General features: G+C 44.3%; 1 protein-coding gene across 2 annotated transcripts in view; it reads left to right on the top strand.

Annotated features, from left to right (window-relative positions):
• Positions 1–23,872, top strand: part of efr3a (EFR3 homolog A (S. cerevisiae)) — a 115,046-nt gene that overhangs the window by 22,075 nt on the left and 69,099 nt on the right. For both annotated transcript variants that reach the window (XM_030751900.1, XM_030751901.1), the window contains 3 exons: positions 17,264–17,340; positions 19,612–19,739; positions 21,098–21,248. In XM_030751900.1, the coding sequence (XP_030607760.1) occupies positions 17,264–17,340; positions 19,612–19,739; positions 21,098–21,248 (356 nt within the window). The remainder of the gene's footprint in view (positions 1–17,263; positions 17,341–19,611; positions 19,740–21,097; positions 21,249–23,872) is intronic.

Raw genomic sequence — 23,872 nt, forward strand, 5'->3', positions numbered from 1 at the left:
TGTGAGAGCAGTTATGATTTGCGTGTTGTTGTATACGTGCACAGAAATCTGTTGTATTAGCAAATAAATCACAGAGTAACATAGTTGTTTATCATCTTTGCAGTCATTCTGTCTTACAGACCGCCTTGGCCAACATGTGATGTAGAAGAGTTAGAGTGCAGTGAAAGTGTGAAACCTTTAATAACTTATTAGCACTTTAGCATGTGGATTTGATAAAACAGGTAAGCTGAGCAGGAGCAGGCTCCACCAGCATTTTCAGATTAGCATCTATGAGAAATGCACCACCTTATCTTTTCATTAATATTTTCATTTCCCCCTGTAGATATTTAGTTATGTTAACATTTCGGTTACCCGCCGTGTTTTTGTTTATTTTTTTTTGGGGGGGGGTGGAGCCAAAAGTGGCCATATTTGGATGAGAGGGTGCAGTTCAAAGTTATCATTAATGATAGCATGCTTTGTTAGCAAATATAAACTGCACGGGTGCAAAAACACAGATATGGAATAGAACAAAAAACAGACAAACTATAATTTTACTCTCCAAACCTGAAGCTCGGGCTTCTCGGATGGTCTGTCTGTTAGTACAATTAACTGAACAGCAGGATGGAGTGATTATAATTTTCTGTTTTTTTTAATTACTTATTGATTAGTTATGAGGTTTAGAAGGAATATTTCAATACAAACACAGTTATTATTGAATGCAGTTCACTCGCAGTCACACACACTGCCGTGTCTCAGCAAACTTCATGAGGCAGGCTGTGTTATGACTCTGTCCAAGCATGTTCTCATTTTTTCCTGAACATCTGCTTATTTTTATTGCACTTAACTAAAATGTTTTTCCATGTTTTTTTTTCTGTTGACTTTCAGTTAATTACATCAATCTTGTATTTGTCAGATAACTCCATTAAAATTCCCCAACAGCCCAAACTTTAAGCTGTATTAGCATTAAGGTGGATGAGTCATAAAAAGCTTCAGCCCCGTGCAGTTTTCCTGCAGGGGGAAGCTGTCTGCAGCAGGCTGTGAGCATGTTTGTGCAGTCGGACACTTTAAAATGGCAGCGCCACCTTTGAGCCACACTGCACGCGCCCATAAACAACAACCGTGGACCTCAGGCAAACCCAACCAAATGCTCGTCCCGGGTTACTCTTCCTCCACGCTGAGCCGTATTTGAGTTGTTGTTGCGTCGCTGTGCCGAGCAGATGTGTTTTTTCAGCACAAGTAAACTCAAGTGGTGTTGCGTAAACAGCGCCATATGCCCGCTTCCTGTGACAGTCCGTTTGCTGAGTCAGAGAGAAGCCGAGACTGTCGAGAGGAAGCGGCAGAAGATTGCTCCACTTCAAACCTCGATATCCTGCCGGACCGGAGGCTGATTTTAGCTGCTTTGTGCCCTTCAGGATTTCAGCGGCTGAGCTGGAAAATAAACTTGTTTGTGTTTGGGTGAACAGCTTGCTTCCTGTTTGTTGTTTTTTAAATGTTTCAGAGGTTGTTGTTGGCATTTCACAGCCCAGCCTTGAAGCAGAAAGAAGTCCAACCCCAGATATCTGCTTTCAAAAATAAACATTCAGTTATTCAGTAATTTGATCTCTGCTTCCCCAAATCGACCTCGTCTCGGTTTTCCTGCTGTTACAGTCGTGGCTTGTTGGTTGTAAGAAGCACTTTCATTGGTCAGATTTCATTCTTGGGTTCGGGATGCAAAATGAGGAGGCAGAAAAACCTGTTTCACAGCACCTCGAGGAAAAGGAAGCACAGTTTTGATCTCTATTCCTTTTTAATTAATTTTTTTGGTTGATGGGAGTTTGAAGATCACAGCGTGGGAGCAGCGCCTCCATCAGCCCGCCTGAGCTCCCATTGAGAGCTGACGTGGAGCTGAAGGCCCGGCGGATGGAAAAACGAAGATAAACATTTCACTGTGATGTGAAGCAGTGGGGTCAGCCGTGCAGAGACAGGTGGTCCTGAACAGATGTGATTTTATTGCTGCTGAGGTAGCAGCAGTGGTTCATTAGGAAAATATGGATTTTCAAAGTAATAGATGACCGTAAGCATTGTCAGCTTTGTTTGAACTGAAAACAGCAGCTCACTGAGACCATCACAGGCCTGTCTGCAGAGCAGGAGGTGTAGCTGAGCACCACGTGATGAGCTCCTTCTCTGCACTGAAGTTTTTGCAGCTGTAGTCTTCATCAGCGTCACTCACATCCACTTTCTCCTGGAAGACGACTGCAAACACTGCAGAGCAGCTTCTTTATCAGACTGACGTCTCTCATCTCACCACAGACGGTCGAGCGTCGCGCTGTCAGCTGGGAGTGCTTTAACTACACACACATAATGGCACCGCAATCAGTGTGAAGCCTGGTTTGTTTGTTTGTTTGTTTGTTAGCACGATTGCTCAAAAAGTTTTATTCAGATTTGCATTAAAATTTTACCAGAGGTGGTTAAACGTTTGTCATGTAATAAACACCTTTTGTGTGCATTTCTGAACTAACACAATCATACACTTATATGATCCACACCCACCTGCATTTGACACGGAGCTGTAAATGACCAGTACTCACACAGCAGGAAGTGTTCTGTGTGTATTTGTGTCCATTCACGGCCGGTTTGTGACTCATGTGCCGCACGCAGCAGTCGTAACGCTGCCTCAGCCAGCAGGAGCTCCACATGGATATCAAATTAGAGAAGTCATTACAGCGTCTCTCACACGTCTCTGCATTATAGGTGTGTGTGTGTGTGTGTGTGTGAGAGAGAGACATGAGTGCTGTTTTAAGGTGCTTTTTTTTTTATTCTGATCATGTCTGTTTTATTTATTCATGTTTCTCCTGCTCAGATCAACGGAGGAAGGAAAAAGTATCAAAATAATTACGTTTAAAGACCAAAAAAGAAATCCTGTTGGTTCATTTATTTATTTTTTATAGGTGAGTGTTGTGTTAAAAGTTAACAATAATAAAAGATATGTGTAACAGTTGGAAAGCTTTGAAAGTGCTGTAAACACTGAACAGAATAAATGTCCAGGGTGTGCAGCTGAGTGGCGCCCCCTGCTGGAGCACTCCTGCCTCCAGCTTTCCGGTGGGGGAGACGAGACTGGGAATCGCTGTTTCATTTTAAAGGCTGAAGAACAGACATGTATGGCAGGTATTATTACAGATCTGAGAGCTCTGAACTATGCAGAGTCCAATGCAGGTTCCAGTTATGGATTTAGTAAGCCAAGAAACAGTCCAAAGTACACAGGAAGTGCCTCACGTTCTCCCTTTTGGGCTGCTGATTGGCTCAGAGAGGTGCAGCCATCCGTCTTTGCTGGTTGGAGGCTGAGGGGAAAGAAATCCCTCACAGTTTAAAACACACTAAATAAAAAAAAGTAGTTGCATTTATAACTTTGCACCGCTCTCTGCAGCCCTAACAACAGTCACAGCTCATTTATACCCACCGTTTCAGCAGCTCTGTCCAGGCATCGAGCACCACTCTGAGTTTGGATAATTTATTTAATATAATACATCGTCTTTGCCAAGAGTGGAACTGAGACACATCGAGAAAGTAATTCAATCCAATAACCACAGAAGGATCCCGAGCTCTCAGGATTTATGAACAAGAACGTGAAGTTAAATCCCCTCCCGGAGCCTCCCTCCCTCGATAAAAGGCTTAGACAGGTAATTGTGTGTTGGCGCTGGTTCTTACAACCCTGCTCCTCCTCTTGGACACCCATCAGCTTCAGTTTTATCGGCTCCCTCTTTCACTTTGCTCCGCCCCTGAAATTAAGGCTGTTTAAAGACATCCTAATTTCTACTCTTTAGTTCAAAGTTGGAGACTGGCTGAGTTTCATGATTTGGCAAAACACACAAAGTGTTTTCGGACATCAGATCGATGTCTTTGTCTTCAGCGTCCTCGAGAGGTTCCTTATCTGGAGGTGAATGGGAGGGTGGAGGTCTTTATATTGGGCTCATCTGTCACCTTGTAGCCTAACCAGGCACCTCTCTCTGACTGCCTCCTCCATCCTTCCTTCCTGCTTTTTCCTTCCATTTCTCTCTACGTTGACCCCCCCCACCACACACACACACACACTCGCCAGTTCAGGTCCTTTTAAACCTTCTGTTGCTTTCTTTCTGTCCCTGTGTTACCATCATTTTCTCTTTTCTTTCCCTCTTTCACGCTGTTCTCCCTTTTTTTTCTTCCTCTTCCCGTGCGTCACCCTCTCCTCCTCTCTTTGCCCACTCCTTTCTCCCTCGCCGTGGCTGTAATTTGCTCAGAGATGGATGGGCCGGCTCTGCAATCATCCTCCTCCCTGCTGTTTTTGATGGATCTCTCAGCTCAGCCCGGCTTTAGCTACCCCCTCTGTGTCAGCCTGATGGAGCGGGCGGCTGGGCAGACGGCAGCTTCTGTTTTCTGAATGTGTTTCTAAAGCCCAAATGTCGCCGGATGCGCTCTCAGGGTCCGCATTGTGAGCTCGACCTCACCGATGCTGAGTGGGATCCCCGCTGGCCTTTCAGAGCAGCGTGAATCCGGGGGGGGACAGACTCGGCAAGTCGCCGAAAACTTTGAAATGCTGGACCCCGCTGAGTCGCCATCTTGGACTTCCTGTGGATTTTCAGGGAGTCACTTTGTATTTCCTTATGTTGATGGTGCTCTGTTGGGCTCGGCTCGGGAGGTCACGAGGATCATTTGAGATGCCCGGTGAGAGGGGGATTTATTCGAGATTTATTCCTGCTCGAAGCGTCCTTTTTAGAAACCGTCTGTAGATTATTAGAAAGCTCTGATTTGGTCATGTGCCGCTCAGAAGTCATTAACAGGTCTACAAGAACTGGCATTAATTAGCTTCAACATTTATTTACTTTCATAGATGTGTAGCTTCTTTACAGATGGATGTATAACAGTTCTTTCAGCAGCAAACATTGGACGAGTCCGTTAGTCTAGAAAACGTGCAGCTGCTCGGTAGTGCCGCGAGGTGGCGCCTTACACAGGCACACACACGGCTCTACGAATGGATCTGCAGTCACTGCTTGGTGGACCTTTTCAAATTCCTAGTATAGGAATACCATGAAGAGCTCGGACATCCAGAGGGAGCTGAGAGGACGGAGCCAGCTGAGCTGAGGTTCAAGGATCTGATCAGGGTGGAGGAGACCCTGGAGTCAGCGCAGAGGTCACTAGGCGTGTCTGAGGATCTCCCAGGGGGAGCTGGAAAAAAGTTGCTAGGGAAAGAGGACATTTCTAATACCTGCTTAGCCTGTTTGTCCTAACCTTTGGAAAAGGGGAAGTTCCTTTGGAAAGCATGGCAGTTGGTGATGTACAGCAACAGGAATTCACTGCAAGAGCCTCACGGACTTTTGCAGATTTAAACATAGTTTAACTTATGTTGTTGACCCCACTGACGTGCTAAAGTTTACCCTTGGATCAAAAAGTGCTTGATGTTTTTCCAGTACGTCCTTTGCTATTGAAATTGTTGGTGCATCCACTTTCTGACATTTATCATCATCAGGAAGCTGTTTCGCGAAAGCTCGAAATGCAGTTCTTTTATTAATGGATCATTAAACACCCCAGCACGCTCTGGCCGAGCTGTGACCTCAGTCAGGCCGTCACCAACACCCTGAGATTCATGAGGAAATAAACCTTTAAAATATTTAACCGTGACACCTGTAGCTTTAAATAAAACTCTGGTATATTCAGTCCTTTCTGTTCTGTTTTCAGGGGCTGATCAGTCTCTGTGTGTGTGTGTATATATATATGCCTGCTCACTGTGCTTAAAGCAAAATAATCCTTTTGTCTTTTTATTAGACGGGTGCATCGGCATCTCGTACCTTCCCACCTCTGAGGTTCCAGGGAGCTCAAGTTCCTCGTGACGCCTCCCGTCTTCTCCATCTAGGAAATGTGAACCCCGAGATTTCATCGGACTCAGTTTCCATTTCCTTCCTTTGTCTCCACTGCATAAATATTTAAATGAGAAATACTGAGCTTCCACCACCTCCTCAACAAATCCACTATCTGCAGTTGGATCATAAGTCAATTTCAAACATAACAAATTTATCACAAGGCGCCGAGTGTTTCTGCTGGTTAAATGTTTATAAGGCAGAGCCACGGGGAAGGTGAGGGTGCTCAAGCCGATACCATCGGAAACCTCGACTGTATAAATAAGATGCCTGTGAATATCTTTGGTCTAAGGCATAAACATAAACTTGTAGATTTATTCTGCAGATTAAGGCTCAGTAATGTCTGCACTTGCTTTAAGATGTGTTAACTAGCACAACACGAAGTATGGAAGGATTTTAAGTTTAATTTTAAATAAGGGTCAGACGCTGCATCTTTGTTAAAGTGTGTGAAGGTACGTGTATTTCTCCAAATCAGAAATATTTGCTTTACACTGTCCTACAACCACCGTGGGTGGAGAAAAAAAGCAATTAGAGGAGAGAGTATTTGCATAATTCATAAAATAGGCTATAATCCACAACTAGGAGACATTATTGTACCATCAATGTCAAAATTGAAATAAACTGTAGCATAAATTAATTATTGAAGATTCAAAAAATGAAACGTGTACAATATAGATGTAAATATGTAGTTGAAGAACAACAAATAAGTGACGATAACTTTACCTTCTGCACCTCCACACAGCACTTCCTGACGTAGTTTGGTGGAGGAAACATTACATTTAATTTATTGACTCAAAGAAAATCTTGGTCGAATGAAACCACACCTACTTGTAAATCAGTCATTTTATAGGTAGAGGGTGGGATAGGTGGGTGTACTTGTATTTACCCCCCCCCCCCCCCCCCCCCGCGCAAATTGTAACTAAATCTTTCACCACCAGAGGGCAGCATTTTACCAGTGGAGGTGTTGACCTGTTTTTAGACTGCCTGCTGTTCTTTTTAGCCCCACCCCTATTTTCTTAATAAGAATGCGTTCTTAATGACTTGCCTGGTTAGATAAAGGTTACTTTGAATGCTGCGCCATCATGTGGTACATTGTGGTATTGCATTGAACTGCAGCCTGACTCTAATTTAGTATCAGTTGATATCGCTCAGAAACAACACATACATGTTTATTCATGGTCTTAGTTAATTTTGGAAGGTTCAAAAGTATTTTTAAATACTGAGTTCACGCTGCCTGCCTGCATTATTAGCCTGAATTATATCTAAATTCTGGAGCCGACTCAAACTAAAAGTACGTGTTAAATGGGTTCAATCTTGTAGTCTAAGGTAGGTTGGGAGAGTTTGAAGTAGGGATGTGTGTGATCACTCGACAAGACGACTAATCGTCTCTATTGTTACTAATGGGTACCAGAAATTCTAGTCGGTTAGCTTAATTATTAAGGTTTTAATCCCAGTGCTGGGTCTGGACTCCACTGCTCAGGATGCCGCCCCGGATAAGAGGAAGAAAATGGATGGATGGATGTTTGTATTGTTTTGATTGTAGAACGAGCATCATTGATAATGCGCGGCACAGTGCGCCACACTTTTAAGTCGCAATTCATTAATTTTTCAGATGTTATTTTCTCATATTCAATGATGCATGAACGTTGTTTGCAGTAACGTGTTTTTATATATTTATATACACTGATTTTATGTTTTTATTCTTGGAGTGTAACGTGCAGCGTTCCTAATGCGTGATGTTCGGTGCCGCACAGTTACGCAGCATTTGAAGTGCGATTCATTATAGAAGAACGAGATTAATGGTTTCAGATTCCTTCGTTTAGACAGTTTGACATTGTCCATTAAACAGGCATAAAATTTAATTTGATATCTGAGTGTTTCTTAGTTTCAGACTAGTTGATTAGTCTAATTTTTTTTCCCTTGTTTAGTCGACTAATAAATTAGTCCCAGGAACATCCCGAGTTTAAATGTGTTCACAGGTTGTCCGAAAATCTGGATCGATTAAAAAAATAACCATCCAATTACCATCCTGTGTTGTGATGTTTGCAATCACACACTGCCTGGTTTGGTTTGTGCTCGTCTCTTTATCCTTATTTTTGGGTCTAGATGCTGACTTTCACTGAGGGGCAGTTTTCCTGGTTAAGTTCACCATGTTGGATTTGGGAAAGATCACATGCAAGTCCTCACATATGCATGAATATGGGCATACACACACACACACACACACACACACACACACACACACACACACACACACACGCACGCACGCACTCACTTTAGAGGGTTTTTTGGTCACAGTTATGCAGTTTGTTACAGAAACTCTGGCTGAAACCTCAGATCCGATGGCATCAATCGCTCCAGATGGAATGGAAATATTATATCTGTAAGGAAAGCAAGATAATCTAACAGAGTGACTCATTAAGTACTGTATCTCCATATTTCCAGGAAAAAAATGGGCTAAACGGGCTGTTTATAAGTCCTCGTGGCATTTATGCAGCCTACGTCTGCACATTCAGGAAAGGTCAGAGTAATATTGAACACCACAGGAGAGTTTATTACTCTGCTTATGAGACCAAACTCCCTGGACTTGTATTGCTTGAGTCCCTTTTATAATGTCCCAGAATTAATGTTGTGTCCTTTCAGTCTGAGGTCTAAATACCCCGGCTAATCTATCGCTAACAGCTAACTCTGTGCTTTGGAGAATGAAATAAGGGTTTTTGTTTCCTGGAAACTTTAGTTTCACTTATGACCCATCGTTCATGTAAACAACTCTTTATAAAATCTCCTCCTAAACTCGAGCGCGTACCAAATCTTGCAGCCTGCTCAGTGAAGAGTACTCCCGATGTTATTCGACACTTAAGATTCACTAACCGAGTCAAAGATGAATCAAAGAAAAATCCACACGTAGTGTTTTGTGTTTAATTTAGACTCAATAATTTCCCTTTGCAGTGACCACCTTTAAGATGATGTAGGTGCATACAGGGACATATACAGAATAAATCTGACGGATATCCGTGTTTTAGTCCCAACTTTTCAGGAACTCAGAAAATAAATCTTAGAGCTAAAAGTCTGAGCTCCCCAACTGTGCTCAATATAAACAGCATTTCTGCAAAGGACCGGGCACAGTGAGCCCACCTTCTGCTGATAAATAAGAGACCTTGAGAAGTTGCGTGTCCGTTGGTCAGATAATCCTGCTGATAGACTGCTGAACCCGGCCGCAGCTCGAAGACACAGACGGAGGATAAAAAAACCAAAACAGATTTTTAAGCAGAATAAATTTAGATATCCGTCTGGCCGGGAACGCTCCAGAGCGACAGGGAAGCTGTAAATTTATGGGCCATCATCTGTTTTTGTGCATGTGCCCTTCAAGGTTCAAAAGGAGGACGTGGTAATGCAAGTCAATGAGCCCACCAGCCATTGACAGGAAGGGTTTTCAAAGCAAGCAAACACTCTGGCCGTTTGCAAAATGCATAAATATCAGGGTATTTTTGGGAAGGAGCAACAGATATTCATGTATAAATAATATGTAACCCTTAATGTAACAAACAGCCTCACAGCTGCAGATCTGATGAGACACTTTTAGGTGTGAGGTAAATATTGGAGTCATGATGTGTCATATTTCCATATTTCCTTCATCTTTCTGACTGAGACGCGAGCCTGTTGGAGGTGGATGTGCAAAGTGGGTTCTGCCTTAAATACAAAAACTGCCACCATCATCCAAATAGATGATGAGAATATGAAGACCAGCAGATTCTTAAAGGAGAACGTTATGGTGGCATTTTCCTGCCAGGAGAGATGACTTCAGATAAGGACAGGAGTCCGGAGACTTAGGAACAGAAACTAAACTATTCTTAATGCATTATATACACCGATGTATGGTTTTAGTGAATAGTAGGAATAGAATATACGATGCCTAGTATAAGATTAAATGGTAGCCAATCATTTGATGGACTAAAAATCCAGAAATGTGGAGTTTTGGAACAGATCTGCTAAACGTGCCCACATTTTAGCTTCTTAACTGTATCAGTTTGTTGGAGGCATCACGTTGATTTCTGGGAAATCAGTGTGATGCTTTCTGTTTCCTGATGTTTTATAGACTGTACTGTGAAAACTGCAGTGCAGGAGTTTTATGTATGAATAAAGAAGGAAGCAGGTGGAGAGGGTGCAGCAGCTCAGAGTGAGGCGGAAATGCCGGAAGCGTTCAAAAAAGTTGCAAAATTTCCAGGTGAATAAAAAAACTGCACGTTTGAATATGTGGGGTACATCATAAGTAAACAGGTCAATTTGAATTGGGGCTTTTTAACATACATTCACTCATATTTGATGCTTCACCTATAGACATAACCAGCAGGTGACGTCATGTAGCCACCATGATGTCACCTGTCGGTTTCTGGACTTGCCGTTTTGGTTGTTTGGAGCCAGAATGACCATATTTGGGCGAAGTAACAGACAATTTCACACACCAAAACTCCGGCACAGATTTATTGGACATACACAAAATCCTATTTTTGCCAGGTAATTCCACTGAAAATGCTTCAACAGCACAAACATAGCAGAGAGGTCCAGTTCAGCTCTGGAGCTGAACCACCAAACACTAGTTGGTGGAGTTTCTGTCTTTGAGTTGTTCCGTTCTCTTCTCATCAATTTGAAAAATAGTGACAGAAGAAGAAGCAGCTGGAAATGATGATACTAACCGGGCCCGTCGTAGTCATTGAGGGCTGTCGATGCAACGCGTAGTTGCATTTCTAGAGATGGACATCTGGTTCCAGTGTAGGGTTTCATTAGGGCTTGCAGTTAAGATGTACCTACAGTGTAGAGTTAACAGAAGGGTGCATTTACTGTGTGGGGGAAAGGTGGGATACAGCACAGGTCTGCACCCCTTTAATGGCTGCATGTTATCAACTACATTTCCTGGATTTGGTTAAAAGTTGTGCTACATTTAAGCTGAAAGCAGGCGTGAATTAGCTTAACTTAACATCATGTACTGGATGTCATTCAGTAGTGGGCCATGTCATTACCCACCACGGCTGCCCTCACGGTCTCTATAAAAGAGGGGGGAGAGCATGCTTGTGCAGCAGATGAGCATCAGAGCTGATGAAGATGGATCTGTATCAGCTGTATATCCTCATATAAATACTCGTGTCCTCGTCTGTAGTCCTTCAGTGAGAGGATTATGTTTCCCATCTGATAACATCGGCCGGCTTTCCCTTGAAAATTTGAACAATAACACACTCGGCTGCCCGCTGCGCTCCTTCAGGCCTCGCTCAGAGCTCATTTAAATCAAGCTTCTAACATCACAGACTCAACTTTAAATTATTAATTTTTCTTATCTCCAAGGACGGTGTCTCAGCAGCCACACGGGGCCGCGCACACTCATCTGCGACCCCGAAAACTCGAGGCGAACGAGGGCGCCGTGAGAAGGATGCTGTCAGGCGACTGATTGACAGTGTGGAGAGGGAGAGAACATGGCTTTCATCTGCCTGTCAAAGGGCAGGGAATTAATCAGCAGGGGTGAGGGCGCTCTTTAATCTCGTAGATTATGTGCCTTGCAGACGGTTTAGGTGTAGATTAAAGGACAGGGCGATGCCAGAGGTGAGAGTTACGGTGGTGGGAGGTGTGTTTGTGTTTACTTACGGCTGCAGAAAAGATGGAAGCAGTTTGAAGATGGAGCAGCAGCATCTCAGGATTAACGGTCACCCTGAAGGGGTATGTTTTTATGGAGTCGTAGGTCTGAGTAATTCTGCCTCTCTACTGGAAGAATAACACATCAAAGCTGATGTGTTTACAGGCTCCAAATATGAATGAAAAATTAGGTTCAGGAAGGAACAGGCGGCCCCATTATGAAGGTTAATTGGTAATGTTATTTATAGAGTGGGTGATAACCTCCATCCACGGGTTTTGTGCGGTGCTGAGTGTCATCGAATGAACTTTAAACATTTTCTTCTCTAATATGACGTCCGTGGGATTCAAAGTAAGTGCGGCTGCTGGTTTGTTGTTCCAGGGTCGTTTTCTCTGGGTGGTTTCTCGCATGAAGTCAGAGACACTTCGAGGCTCTTCTGTTTCCAGGCTTTGTCTCCGTCTGTGTGTTGGATTATGTTTTCCAGTGAGCACAGAGGCCGGTAACCCGAGCCGCTGTGGACGGGCCCGCGTTAGACCCAGCGGCGTCTCGTCTTCCCGGTCAGAATGTGGGGTAATCCCAGGTGATGACAGGCGTGTGGCTCCGGCTCGCGGCCATTGGCTGAGCTTGTTGTCCATCACAGATCTGATGTTGAACCTGTGGCAGAGGAAAAAATGTGAAAAGGTGACGCTGGAAGGTGGTTTTCTTACTCTTACCGTTGAGGTGGGAACAAAGTGACTCATTTTGGTGGATTTACTTTGAAAAGTCCACGCCTGGATACTGAGGCTGTGGGATCTGTGAAGACCACAGATTAGAAACATTTCTCCAGTCATGCCATCGTTTTGGGGTAATGTGAGACGGGGGATCCTGAGGAGATACAGGCAGGTGCCTCGAACCGAGGCCGATGGAGCCTTCAACTACAACCGCGCCTCAAACAGACCAAGCCTCCTGAACTCCGGTAGGTCCAACTCGACCCTCCGTTTGGTCGTACGCGCCGAAAACTTTGAATTAACCAACAACTGCGGGACGATGCGGAGGTTGACATGCTTCTGTTTAAAAAGTTTAATGAACTATTTGACAAGTGGATCATTAAACTTTTTAAAAGGAAAGAAAAATAAATGAAGAAAGGAGAAGGACAAAAGTGACGCTTCAGTCGACTATAAAATTTTAATTACCTGTCTGGCTGGTTTCTCATTAAAATGAGACACACAGATATTTTCCAATTAGTCCTGATGTGACAAAGAAGCAGCAAATCTAAGAGTAATAATAGATTTCCACTTTCACAAATCAAAGTTTGAAGTACTTGCCTCTGCAGCATTTTTCACATCTTATAAAAATGTAAACCATAATAACATTTAATTAACCAAACACATGTCCAGCTCTGCATACAGCTGGGCACCAAAACTCAGTGATTTATGAGAGCCAATAAATTCATATTACTCATTTATTGAGAAGACATATTTTCTCTTTTTAAGCTAAACTTAGACTTTAAATTATTAAAGTCATTTTTGTAGTGCATCAGAAATATCGTCTGTCCAAAACTCTCATCAAATCTGTGGGCAGGTTTGTTTTTAAATATGTCAGGATTCAGTTTTTCTGAAATTCAGATTTAAATTTAATGTTTGTATTAAAAACTTCATTGAGGGATTGACCAGAAGTTTACGTGGAGTTTCCACGAATTTCAACACAAAACTAAATTTATTTATTTACTTACCAACAATCTGAATATGTTTGAATATATTTAGATGGTTGGTATCACTCTGATAGACCAGCGACCTGTTCAGGGTCGACCACGAAGCAGCGCGATGACTCGCTGAGCTGAAATGAGACTGCTGCAGTAAATTAGGTCAATGATGTGAATGAAAAAAGATTTAATTTAATTTACTTTTGTCCTATTGGCAGTTATTAGCTCCCTGATTAATACCATTTCCCTAAACTTATATTCTTGGATACTTATGTGCAGATACTTATGTGCATGGTTAGGAAAGCAGTGTTTCAGCCAAGCTATACGATCCAACCGCAGAGGAATAAATAAGACATTTATTAATTTCTTATTTAACTAACGCTGGTATTGGCTCAGTCCTCAGTATTGTCAATTACTTTAATCCCAGGGATCTGTATCGGATTTGAACTGGAGAAAGTTGGATCGGTGCATCCATAGTTGTCTCCTCTGCTGCGTGTGGCCTGAGTCAGCAGACTGGAAGGAAAAATGGAGCGTCGGCCCTGCGACAGGCTGGCGACCTGTACAGGTGTACGCTGCCTATTGCCCTATTACAGCTCGGATAGCCCCCCCCCCCCCCCAAAAAAAAAAGACCCTGTACAGGGTCCTGCCTGTACAGGATGGACGGACGCATGGATGGATGGATGGATGGATGGACTGTGGTTGTACTTAAAGTTAAGAAATTCTTGTTTTGTAGCAGCCAAAACATTAAACACAATAATGCCGACTCGCTAAAATAAAATAGAAATGAATAACACAACAAAATGGCTCCTTAAGGTGAATACGGCGCTGACATGAATATGACAGAACCTGTGCAGAGATGTTTGCATTTCAAACCTTTGCAGCCTTTGTTAAATCTGCTCTGGTTGTAGCTGCGGTCGGTTTCAGGGCGGATGCTGGTTCATTCCCTCCTCTGCGTCTGTTTATTCTGGGCCTCGTGTGCCTGCTGGCTCCTCTGTGGTGATCAATAAAAAGAAAAAGAAAAATGATGTTGGTGCTCAGGTGCTGCTCAGGGGCAGAGCGACAGTCTGCTCCATGATGAAAAATCTCTACCCAGCATGCAACTGTGATTAAAACACGTGCTACGAGCTATTTAGAATCACTGGAGACAGAAGTGGTTCATGTGGATTTAAACATTTAACAACGATTTGCTCTTGAACGTCTGAAAAAATGACGTTTGTGGTTTTCTGCGTGTTTCCGGCGGGATGTCAGGACGTGCTAATGAACGGCTCCCTGCCTTTGTGTTAGCCGCAGCAGGATGATGGAGTCAGGCCTCTGTAACGGCCTCTCCTCAGCCTGCTCACTTTGTTGTGTGTGTGTGTGTTTGTAATTTATGGGTGTGTGAGACCACCACAGTCTCTCGATCTGAAGCCGCTCTGTGCAGCAGCCCTCGCTGCAGATGCTTATATTGATGCATTGCCTCTATTACAGCATTGAAGTCATGATGCTCTAAACCAGAATGGGTTTTAATGTAATTTAAACCTGCTGCCCCTCATTTCCCACCACCGGTGCCTCCATACAAACGAGCCGAGCGTGACCGAGTGCAGTCAGCTCTGAGGAGAGTCCAGGAAACGCATTTGGGCCATAAGATGGTGAAATGATAAAACACTACTTCAAGATTGGAGCTGTCAAAGTATGAGGTGAAGAGGGCAGGAGTCAGTGGGAGAAATGTAAAGGAATGAACACCAGAGGTTGGGTGCAGTTGGATAGTCTAAAATATGACTTCCTGCCTTCTTTTCTTCATCACTTTTCCCTGACCTCACTGATCTCAGGGTAAATTTATGAGGAATATCGAGGCTTGGAGCTCAGCGAATCTGAATTCGTGATACTTCCGGGTCACTTCACTCAGTCAGGAGCCATTAGTGAAATTGACTATTTGAATGCACCCCTGGAGCCCCCCCTGAGGCAGGAGCTAGTGGTATTATGTCATAACTGCAGACATGCCCTCAGACGGACACTTAAACCAAAGTCCTATTAAAGCTGACTCATTTTCACCCTGAGTGGCTGTGGACGCTGCAATCAGAAGTGAGTTAATGAGGATGGAAATAGAAGGCTGTCATACCACCTCCGTCTCTGCAGCTCTGTGCTTGGCCTGATCCATCTGCTGTCCCTGAACGCCTCGCGCAGGAGGAGCCGCAGCCTCCCAGCTGTTTTTACTTCATCTTCATCATCTGCAAACACACAAACACGCATGCTGTGATTGTGCCCAGCATGCGTGTGTGTGTGTGTTTATGCATCTTCACTTTTTCAAGTGTGAAAGCTGTAAATAAGCCACGTATGAAATGACTGCACAGAAAAGCACAAACAGGCTTGTGAATAAGAGATGTTTCATCTGAAGCTTCTTATTGTACTCATTCTGCAGGCTTTGCCTCCATCTCTTCACACTCAGGGCTGAATTTCATTAAACCTGCCAGGCCGCTCTAGTATGCAGCCGCCGCCCTGATGTGGCCGTTAATTGTAGGCTCTGTAATGGACGCTTTAAACTGACGGCAGTGGAAAGGCTGCCTTGGAGACAGGCTGTTGATATAAGCTGTAATGAAGATGGTAATCTGCAGATGCCTGGGGATGCTGTCTGGAGGCGCTGAGGTGACCTTACGTTGCATGAAGGGTACCCAAAGAGCTCTAAAGTGTCAGCAACAGGGCCTCCTGGGAAATGAAGTCCCCAGCACTGATCCCTGAAGTTAATGTTCCAAGTCTGAGGAGGAAAGTGGGTAATAATGGTGGAGGGAGAAACTAATATTTCTGCTTTTGTTTCCCATAATCTGCCTGTAAATGTTGGTGTTTAGGCTGTAAATGGATCCAAAAACACAAATGCTTCGGGTTCATTCTGATGTTGGTGAAGTGTGATCCTGATGAGTACCTGGCAGGTACTCGCGTCTGTCTCCCTGTGGGTCTGTGGAAAGTCTGATTTCTCTTTTCTGCAGCGTAGCTGTGCAAACGGCAGAAAATGAACTGCAGATTTGTGCATTTCAGTTCAGAATGAAGACGGTTGTTATCCAAGGTTATTATAATAAACAATAACTAGGTGACAAAATATATTTTATTTAATGAAAACCAGGAACATTTAACAGTGTAACCAGCAGGACTCCTGTTCAGTCTCTCAGCTTCGAGGTCATTTTGATTTATTATTTTAACACAACTTCCTCATAGAGCTTGCTTTAACAAAATCTTTACAAACACAGTACTGTGCAAAAGTTTTGAGCCACACCTCATTTCTTTATATTTTGATAGAAAAATGAGTGTAAAAGCAGCTGATGTCCAAATCAGAACTTTGAATGACCCTCAGAGAGTCTGCAGACGTGTCGCTCAGGACCGCTTTAACAAGGTGTGGATACTTGGAAACAAAGCGTAAAGAAATGAGGGCTGGCTGAAGGTGGCACAGTACTGTGTAACACTTCCCCTTCTCTCAGTAAGTTTGGCCCTCATACTAAATGTTTGCCTCATTGATCGACTGTCAGAGGAACACTGCGGTGACCTTTGGGTTGTGGTCTGCTGCTCCTCTGAACGCAGAAACGCCGACATGTCACTGCAGCACTGACGGTCGAGGTCCTCAGACGGGCCTCTTTGGACTCTACATGCATCTGTCATGATGGCCGGCCAGTCAGCTGCTCAGTAACGGCCCTTGTGATTTGCCTCCGCGTCTCTGAGCCTCGACTCAGATGACTCAGCACTTTCTTATTGACTCCTGGGCTGCTGCTTGTAATACTAATAATACTAATACTAATAATACTAATAATAATAATAATACTACTAATACTTGATGTTGGTCAATAGGAGACGACCTGCTACAGCCCGCTCTGGACTCTAGAGTAAGTTTGGATTGTCTCAGCCGCTTGTCCACCACCGACCACACGAATCACAGGAAGAAACATGAATGTGTTTTAGATTAAATCTGATTAGAAGCTCCTTGTTTCTTCCTCAGCTCGTCTGACTTTGAAGGGTTAAAAGCTCCATTTCTCACCTCCCGTTTCCTGGATTCTTTTGTCTGTCGTAAATGTCTCTGAGGCGTGATGAGAGCTGCTAATTACAGGAAGTTTGGAGGTCAGGCTTCACTCGTGGTTATTTCTGTCTTTGTTGCAGGAGTCTGTGGTTGCTGTGGGCCGCTGAGGCCGAGGTACAAACGCCTGGTGGACAACATCTTCCCTGAGGACCCCAAAGTGAGTACCCGCAGGCATCACACATCCTCCATCAAATTCAATTTACTTCAGGGAAGATGAAATGTGGGAAACTAATCTATGATCACATCTTGGCAGCTGTGACATGACCTACACTGCCTACACTACACACATCTATAAAATATCTACAAAATATCTACCAGTGAGACTGTTTCAAACCCAGATAAGTTAAAGTATCTGATTAAGGCACAGATCTGGGAGAACCAAAAACAGGAGAAAGCGGTGTAAAAGAAAAGGCTTTGCTTCTATAAGTGCATACAGGTCTTTACAGCACTGCAAACCAAGCTGCAGGCACGGTCCTAACAACACTCAGCGCAGAGTGGATGCAGTGGACTCGGAGGCTGAGGACAGAGACGCTGTCACCAGAGCTCCACGAGAACCAGGCTGTTAAAAGAAAAACGTGTGAATGAGCAGGAAAAGACTTCCACTGAGGTTAAATGTGGCTCACAAGGTTTTCACAGTATTTATTTTCTTGTTTTCCTCGTAGACTTTATGTAAATGAGTTTAGCCACTGTGAGATCCCCCAGTCCTGTTAATTAGCTGATAGCTGTCTGTCAGACCTCATCTCCTCTAACTGCAGACACTAAACTGGACCTTTCAACTGTGCTGGTCCGTTTTAGAGCATTTTAATGGGATTATCTTAAAAATATGTCCTGCTGTGAGTTACTGCTCAAAGGTTGTGCCCAAGGTGGCTAAAATCTAGTATTTTGTTGGTTATTTGGCACTAATTAGCAGGTTTGTGTTGCACTGGTAAAGTTGGCATGGCAGTTGCCCAAATCTGTAACGTTGAGGCTTCAAAACACAGAGTTCAGTATTTAGTGTAGTGATTCGTGGTCCACAGAGGATGAGTCCTCGTGCTTTGGTGGTCTCCTGTTTGAACTAATTCATGACTCCTGGATGCGTGTGTGAAACCTTTGCTTACACACTGATTTGTGTCATCACAACAGCACAGACTGAGTGTGTCAGGCTTCTTTTGGTGATCCTCGAGCCCCACGATGAGGTCATATCAGCCGGTCTAATACTTCTGCTTGTAGGGAAGATGGTAGGCTTTCCCATCATCCTCAGCTGTATGGAGGTTGTGTCCTGCTGGTATTTGACTGAAACCACTGTGGTACAAAATATAAAGAATGAAAAAGAAAAACCAGTAGAAACGTTCAGACTGAGTGTGGTTTTTGCTGTGTCTCCATTAGACAGCAGTCTGTACCTACCGCGGTCTGTTAGCGCTGCGTCTGCTGTTATCACACTGTTGAGATTTCTGTGGAGACCCGGTGACACGTCCACCACCGGAGAGCTTCCTCAACACAGCACGGAGATAATTGGGCGACCGCAGAGCCTCACATGAGCGCTTCAGACTTTGATAATTCTGGCTAATAAATGTGACATGGCTTTGATAACCAGACCGCCGCAACTTATTATCACCCGTTTGATTCCTTGACGCGTGTTAATTAAAACGCCAAATGTGTATGTGGTTTGTCCCGTACTCAGGGGAGGGATTTTTCTTTTTTTTTTTTTGGTGTGTGTGTGTGTGTGTGTGTGTGTGTGTGTGTGTGTGTGTGTGTGTGTGTGTGTGTGTGTGTGTGTGTGTGTGTGTGTGTTCATGTCCTCCCCACACATCTTCTCAAGGACCTTTTGGTTTTAGCAAACATGTGCAGTGGGAAATCAAAATGCTTGAACAATCGAGACCTCGGCCAATTAATTATCTCTCACTGAGCGGCCGTGGGGTCGGCAGCACTCCGGGAACGGCCGGTCTCGAATCAACTCCCTCCTCTGCCTGGCAGGTACATGCATACAGTACATATACATGTTGACTGCAGTACAGTATTGAAGTTCTGAGGTTCCTGAATGAACCGCTCTGGTGCAGAATAATCACAGCTCTCATTAGTTTTAATGAGGCAGAAATGGACTCTGAACAAAGAGAGGGTCGTGTGCAGGTCTCATCCATTTACAGTGATTTGACTTTGGTAAGAATAATTCCTGATAATGTGCAGTTTCAGTCTCTGTTGTGGTCTTGAGCAGTGATCTGTGACGGTCATTCATTTGTGTCCAGATCAGAAAAGCCGAATTAAACACATTTAGTCTGAACCCCCCCCCACCTTTAAAAGGAGGAGGTTTGATGGAGGTGGGTTGCAAAGTGGCTTGCAGAGGCGGCAGCAGCTGTGTTTGCATCACCTGAGCCATCAGTGACTCAGTGTTGAGAGAAGAACGTAGTTTGTCTTTAAAGCCTGTGAAGCTGGGCTGTTTCTCTGTCTCCAGGATGGCCTCAGTAAATCGGACATGGAGAAGCTCACCTTCTACGCAGTGTCGGCTCCAGAGAAACTGGACAGGATTGGAGCTTACCTGGCCGAGAAACTGAGCAGAGATGTGGTGCGACACCGCTACGGGTGAGTGGTAACTGACTTGAAGTTTAAGCTTCAATTAAGCCCCTAACACCAGATGAGGCCCTTTATCATCTCAAACAGCAAATGCCAGCAGCCGTTATTAATGGTAGATTCACCTAAATGAAACAGCTTGAGGAGAAAAGACTTCTGAGTATGAAAGTAAGGATGAGGTGCCATCCACTGCAAATGAATGAGAAATAGCTGAAAATGTAGGGATCAGAAAAATAAGCGTGTAAACTTATCCTGTAAATACAAGAGGTGGCAACAATATGAAATGCTGCTAAAAGCCTATAAATTAAAAAGAATAAAAAGCTGTCATAGACGGCCGGGGGAAGGGGGGAGTGAAGGAAACTGTCCAACCAGCTGTCACTAAAACTCATCAGGAGTGCAGTGACATTAAAAGTTTTGTCCATTTCTGCTCCTGGAAAGTAATTAAAGTATTTGTAAAAGAAGTTCTGTCAGCGCTGAATCAATACAGCGATTCTGATGTCAGATTTTCGGTCTAACTTGGCTCTGATTTTGTTTCCGCGAGGCTGACGATCAGAGAACAGACGCGTCTCTCTACCTTCTGCACATCGTCCTCGAGTCCTTACTGACTCGTTTGGCACCGGCTGAGGCGCTCTGTCCGCCCAGCGACGTGACACGTCTGCACGTTCGGGTCTGTTATGTCACTCAGAGCTGGCAAAGCCTCTGCCTTCCAGATGGAGCGCGTTGATGGAGCTGCTGTAAATTTAATGTGCCCACGTTCAAAGCAGATATTAACCCACAGTTTTTTGCATCTTTTGCCAAAACACATCTGCAGCGCCGTCCTCTGCACGCCGTTATTAGGACCAGTGAAGTTTTTGAATTTGCTGTTTTTGAACAGTTTTTTCTGAGTAATATTAATACTCAGTGAGTCACAGCCCACTGTGACTCACTGAGACACAGTGGGCTGATACGTTCGGCCATGAAGCAGAAAACCGAACTTTGTGTCTGTCAGCGAAACGAGATGAGGCTGCGATATGTGCGTAACCTGTAACATCACATGTGCCACCAATAACGCCAAAATGAATGAGGGGTGCATAGACGCTGACCCGAGCCGCCCCGGCTCCAGTCACACATGGTAATGCAGGAAAATGATGTAATCCCACAAAATATGTAGACGGGAGGAGCATCTCCTATGTTGCTTTGTTGCTTGTTTTTTAAATATGCATGAGCCCCCCCAAAACAGCCCCCCCCCCCCCCTCCCCCCAGTGATACATACCTGGGTGGGTGGATGAGCTCTCCTAGTCTGACCTTCCTTCTGAAGTGTTCCTATGTGATGAGGAGCCCCTGTGTGAGCTGGCGTGCTGATAAGAATCTGCATCTCGATGTGTGTGCAGGAACGTGGTGATAGCCATGGAGGCTCTGGACCAGCTGCTGATGGCTTGTCACTCTCAGAGCATCAAACCCTTCGTGGAGAGTTTCCTGCACATGGTGGCCAAGCTGCTGGAGTCCAGAGAGCCAGACCTGCAGGTCCTGGGCACCAACTCGGTAAGACCACGAACACAAAAACACACTCTTAAAGCCCTGAAGTCTCTGAAGGAGGGCGTGCAGAAACGTGTGTAGATAAGGACATTGTGATCCTGGACCTGAAGCCAGTTGTATGTTTTCTGTCATCAGTGTAACTTTATATACCAGGTGATCCAGATAAACTTTGAGTGGTGGCAAAAACAAGGATGGTGTATAAAGGTGATTTGCTAAATATATATAAGATGAATGTATTTTAATATAACTCAACATGTTAAAACCTCGATGTTGTCTTTCTGTTTTTGGTAGCTAGCAGTGAGAATATGTGGAACGAGGGCGGAGCTAAATGATCATCTAATGCTAGTTTGGTTAGCAGATTTCATCCATAACACGCTCTGGTGTAATGCACCGACACAGACACCTGCTAATGAGTCAAAACTACCAGACTAATAACGCCAGAAACTCCCTTCCTACACTGAGTGATCTGGACCACACAGCAGGCTGTGCTATTCATCAGATAATTCAATAAAATGCTGCAAAAGGCCCCAAAATTGCAGAGAGGAGGAGAGGTCCAGTTCATTGATTCAAATTGGTGAAGGTGAGGCCTTCACTAATTGGCTAATTGTAGCATCCGGCACACCTGTCAGTCAAAGCAGTCTCTAACTCTGAGCCTCACCAGAATGGATGAATTATCTAAAAAAGCTTCACAGCTGTTATGAAACTGTCCAGAGAGTTTCTAATATCAGGCTGTAAACATGTTCTACATGAAACTCTACATGTACTAACCCTGATTTACTCCATGGACACCTACTCTCTGTTATACTCAGACGAGCATCATCTCGTCTGAGTATAACATCACTGCGTGGGCCGGTTGGTTGCTGCTAGTAGTGTTGAACTGGTTTATGTTAGCTTTTTTTTTGTGTGTGTGTGTTTTTGGCCACAGCGACGTTTGTACACAGTAGAGAGAGAGACAGGAAATGGGGGAAAGAGACAGGGGAAGACACGCGGGCAAACTGGCGACAGGCCGGGAGGCGAACCCACGCCGCCCGCACCGCAACGCGGCATGTGTGTGTGGTCGCCGGCTTTACCACTAAGCCACCCAGGCGCCCTTATGTTAGCTAACTGGTGACAGAACCAGTAACTGCATGGATAATAAGGAAGCTAAACCTAAAAATCTGTCTGGGGCGGGGTCGTTTTTGGATTGCCTTGGATTGCCTTCCTGCTCGTCCCTGCAGCAGTCAGTGGTTCTTCATTGTTGTTTGTTGGAGCAGGAGAACCCAGAAGGGTTCAGAAGGGATGTAATCAGCTGGCATTTCCACAGTCAGCACTGTTTTATTCAATAATAAGGTTTAACCCTCAGTTATCTCAGGTTAAGTTTATTCTTTTTTTAATTTATTGCATCCGTACGTTGTTCAGGTTTCCTTTAAAATGATGATTTTCAGAATCAGAAACCAGATCGGACAGAAACTTCCTCTCAGGCTGTGGTACAGATTCAGCGCTCTTTTAAAGCAGGCCTTGCAGGTGTCATGCTAGGTCTGCATAAATCAATGGGCTTACAAAAGAATCAGCGATAATATGTCAGATGACGGAGTCTGCTTTGCATAGATAGGAACAGGGGTAACAGGTGGCGTGCCTTCATCGTGCATGCTAACCTTCAAGCAGCAGACGCTGCAGACCGCACAGATGAGCTGGACTTTCTGCAGTCAGAAGAGTCTCTGCTGTGAACCGCCTGCAGTGAAATACTCCACTCTTCTCACCTGGTTTTACCTTTAATCTCAGGTCTTTCAGCACCACCAAAGTATAAATAAGGCACTGACTGCTTTATTTATACTTTTATGTTTCCTGTCATAGAGTAATCAGCATTCCTCCAAATTAGTGGAGTTGAAGCCACAAGGACCTTTTTATACTTTGACGTATTTGCCGTGCTTTGATTTATGACCTTATTTTTCCAGAGGTTGATCTTGGTGCTTAAATAGCTTATTTAACTTCTCCTCTTGCAGAGGAAATGGTCGTGCAACACATCCTGTGAAAGGCTCTAATTATTATTAGCCTTGAAGCCGCCAGCAAATGTCAGCCCCATTTCTCCTTCCATGTCTTCTGAAGGTGAACCCAAGGTTTTTTTTTTCCCCTGCTTTTCCCTTCTGAGCCTGTCTGTTGCCATTGTTGGGGCTCCATCTGAGCAGGAAACCGAGCCCAAGGTTTAGATGTGAAAGCCTTTGCATTATTTATGTGTGGCATTTAGAGTGGCAGAAGAGCAGAGCAGGTAGCCGAGTCGGGGGCTGGAGGGTGAGGGTGCACACTGCTTTTAGGTGGGAGCTGTCTTAATTAAATTTTTCCTCCAAAGCCGAGACGCCTCGTTTAATGTGTGCGTTTGGTTTTGCGCCGCAGCAGAGCAAAACGAAGCGCTTTTGTTTGCTCTGTTTCCTAATTATCAGTTTAATGAGTTTGTTTGAGAACAACACCAACACAGAGCTCAGCAAATTACAGCAATTTGGTCCAAAGACTGTTTGAAACCAGCCGGCCGTTCTCAGCAGAGCCTCGGGGGTGTCTAATTACTTATAAACATCACAGTCTTAGGGCTTGTTGCTGCTGCTCATCTTTACAGTAGCTGACTAACTTCGTATCCTTCATGATACAAGGAAACAAGT

Source organism: Archocentrus centrarchus, chromosome 17, assembly GCF_007364275.1.
Source record: "Archocentrus centrarchus isolate MPI-CPG fArcCen1 chromosome 17, fArcCen1, whole genome shotgun sequence".
In the NCBI taxonomy this organism is placed as follows: Eukaryota; Metazoa; Chordata; class Actinopteri; order Cichliformes; family Cichlidae; genus Archocentrus; species Archocentrus centrarchus.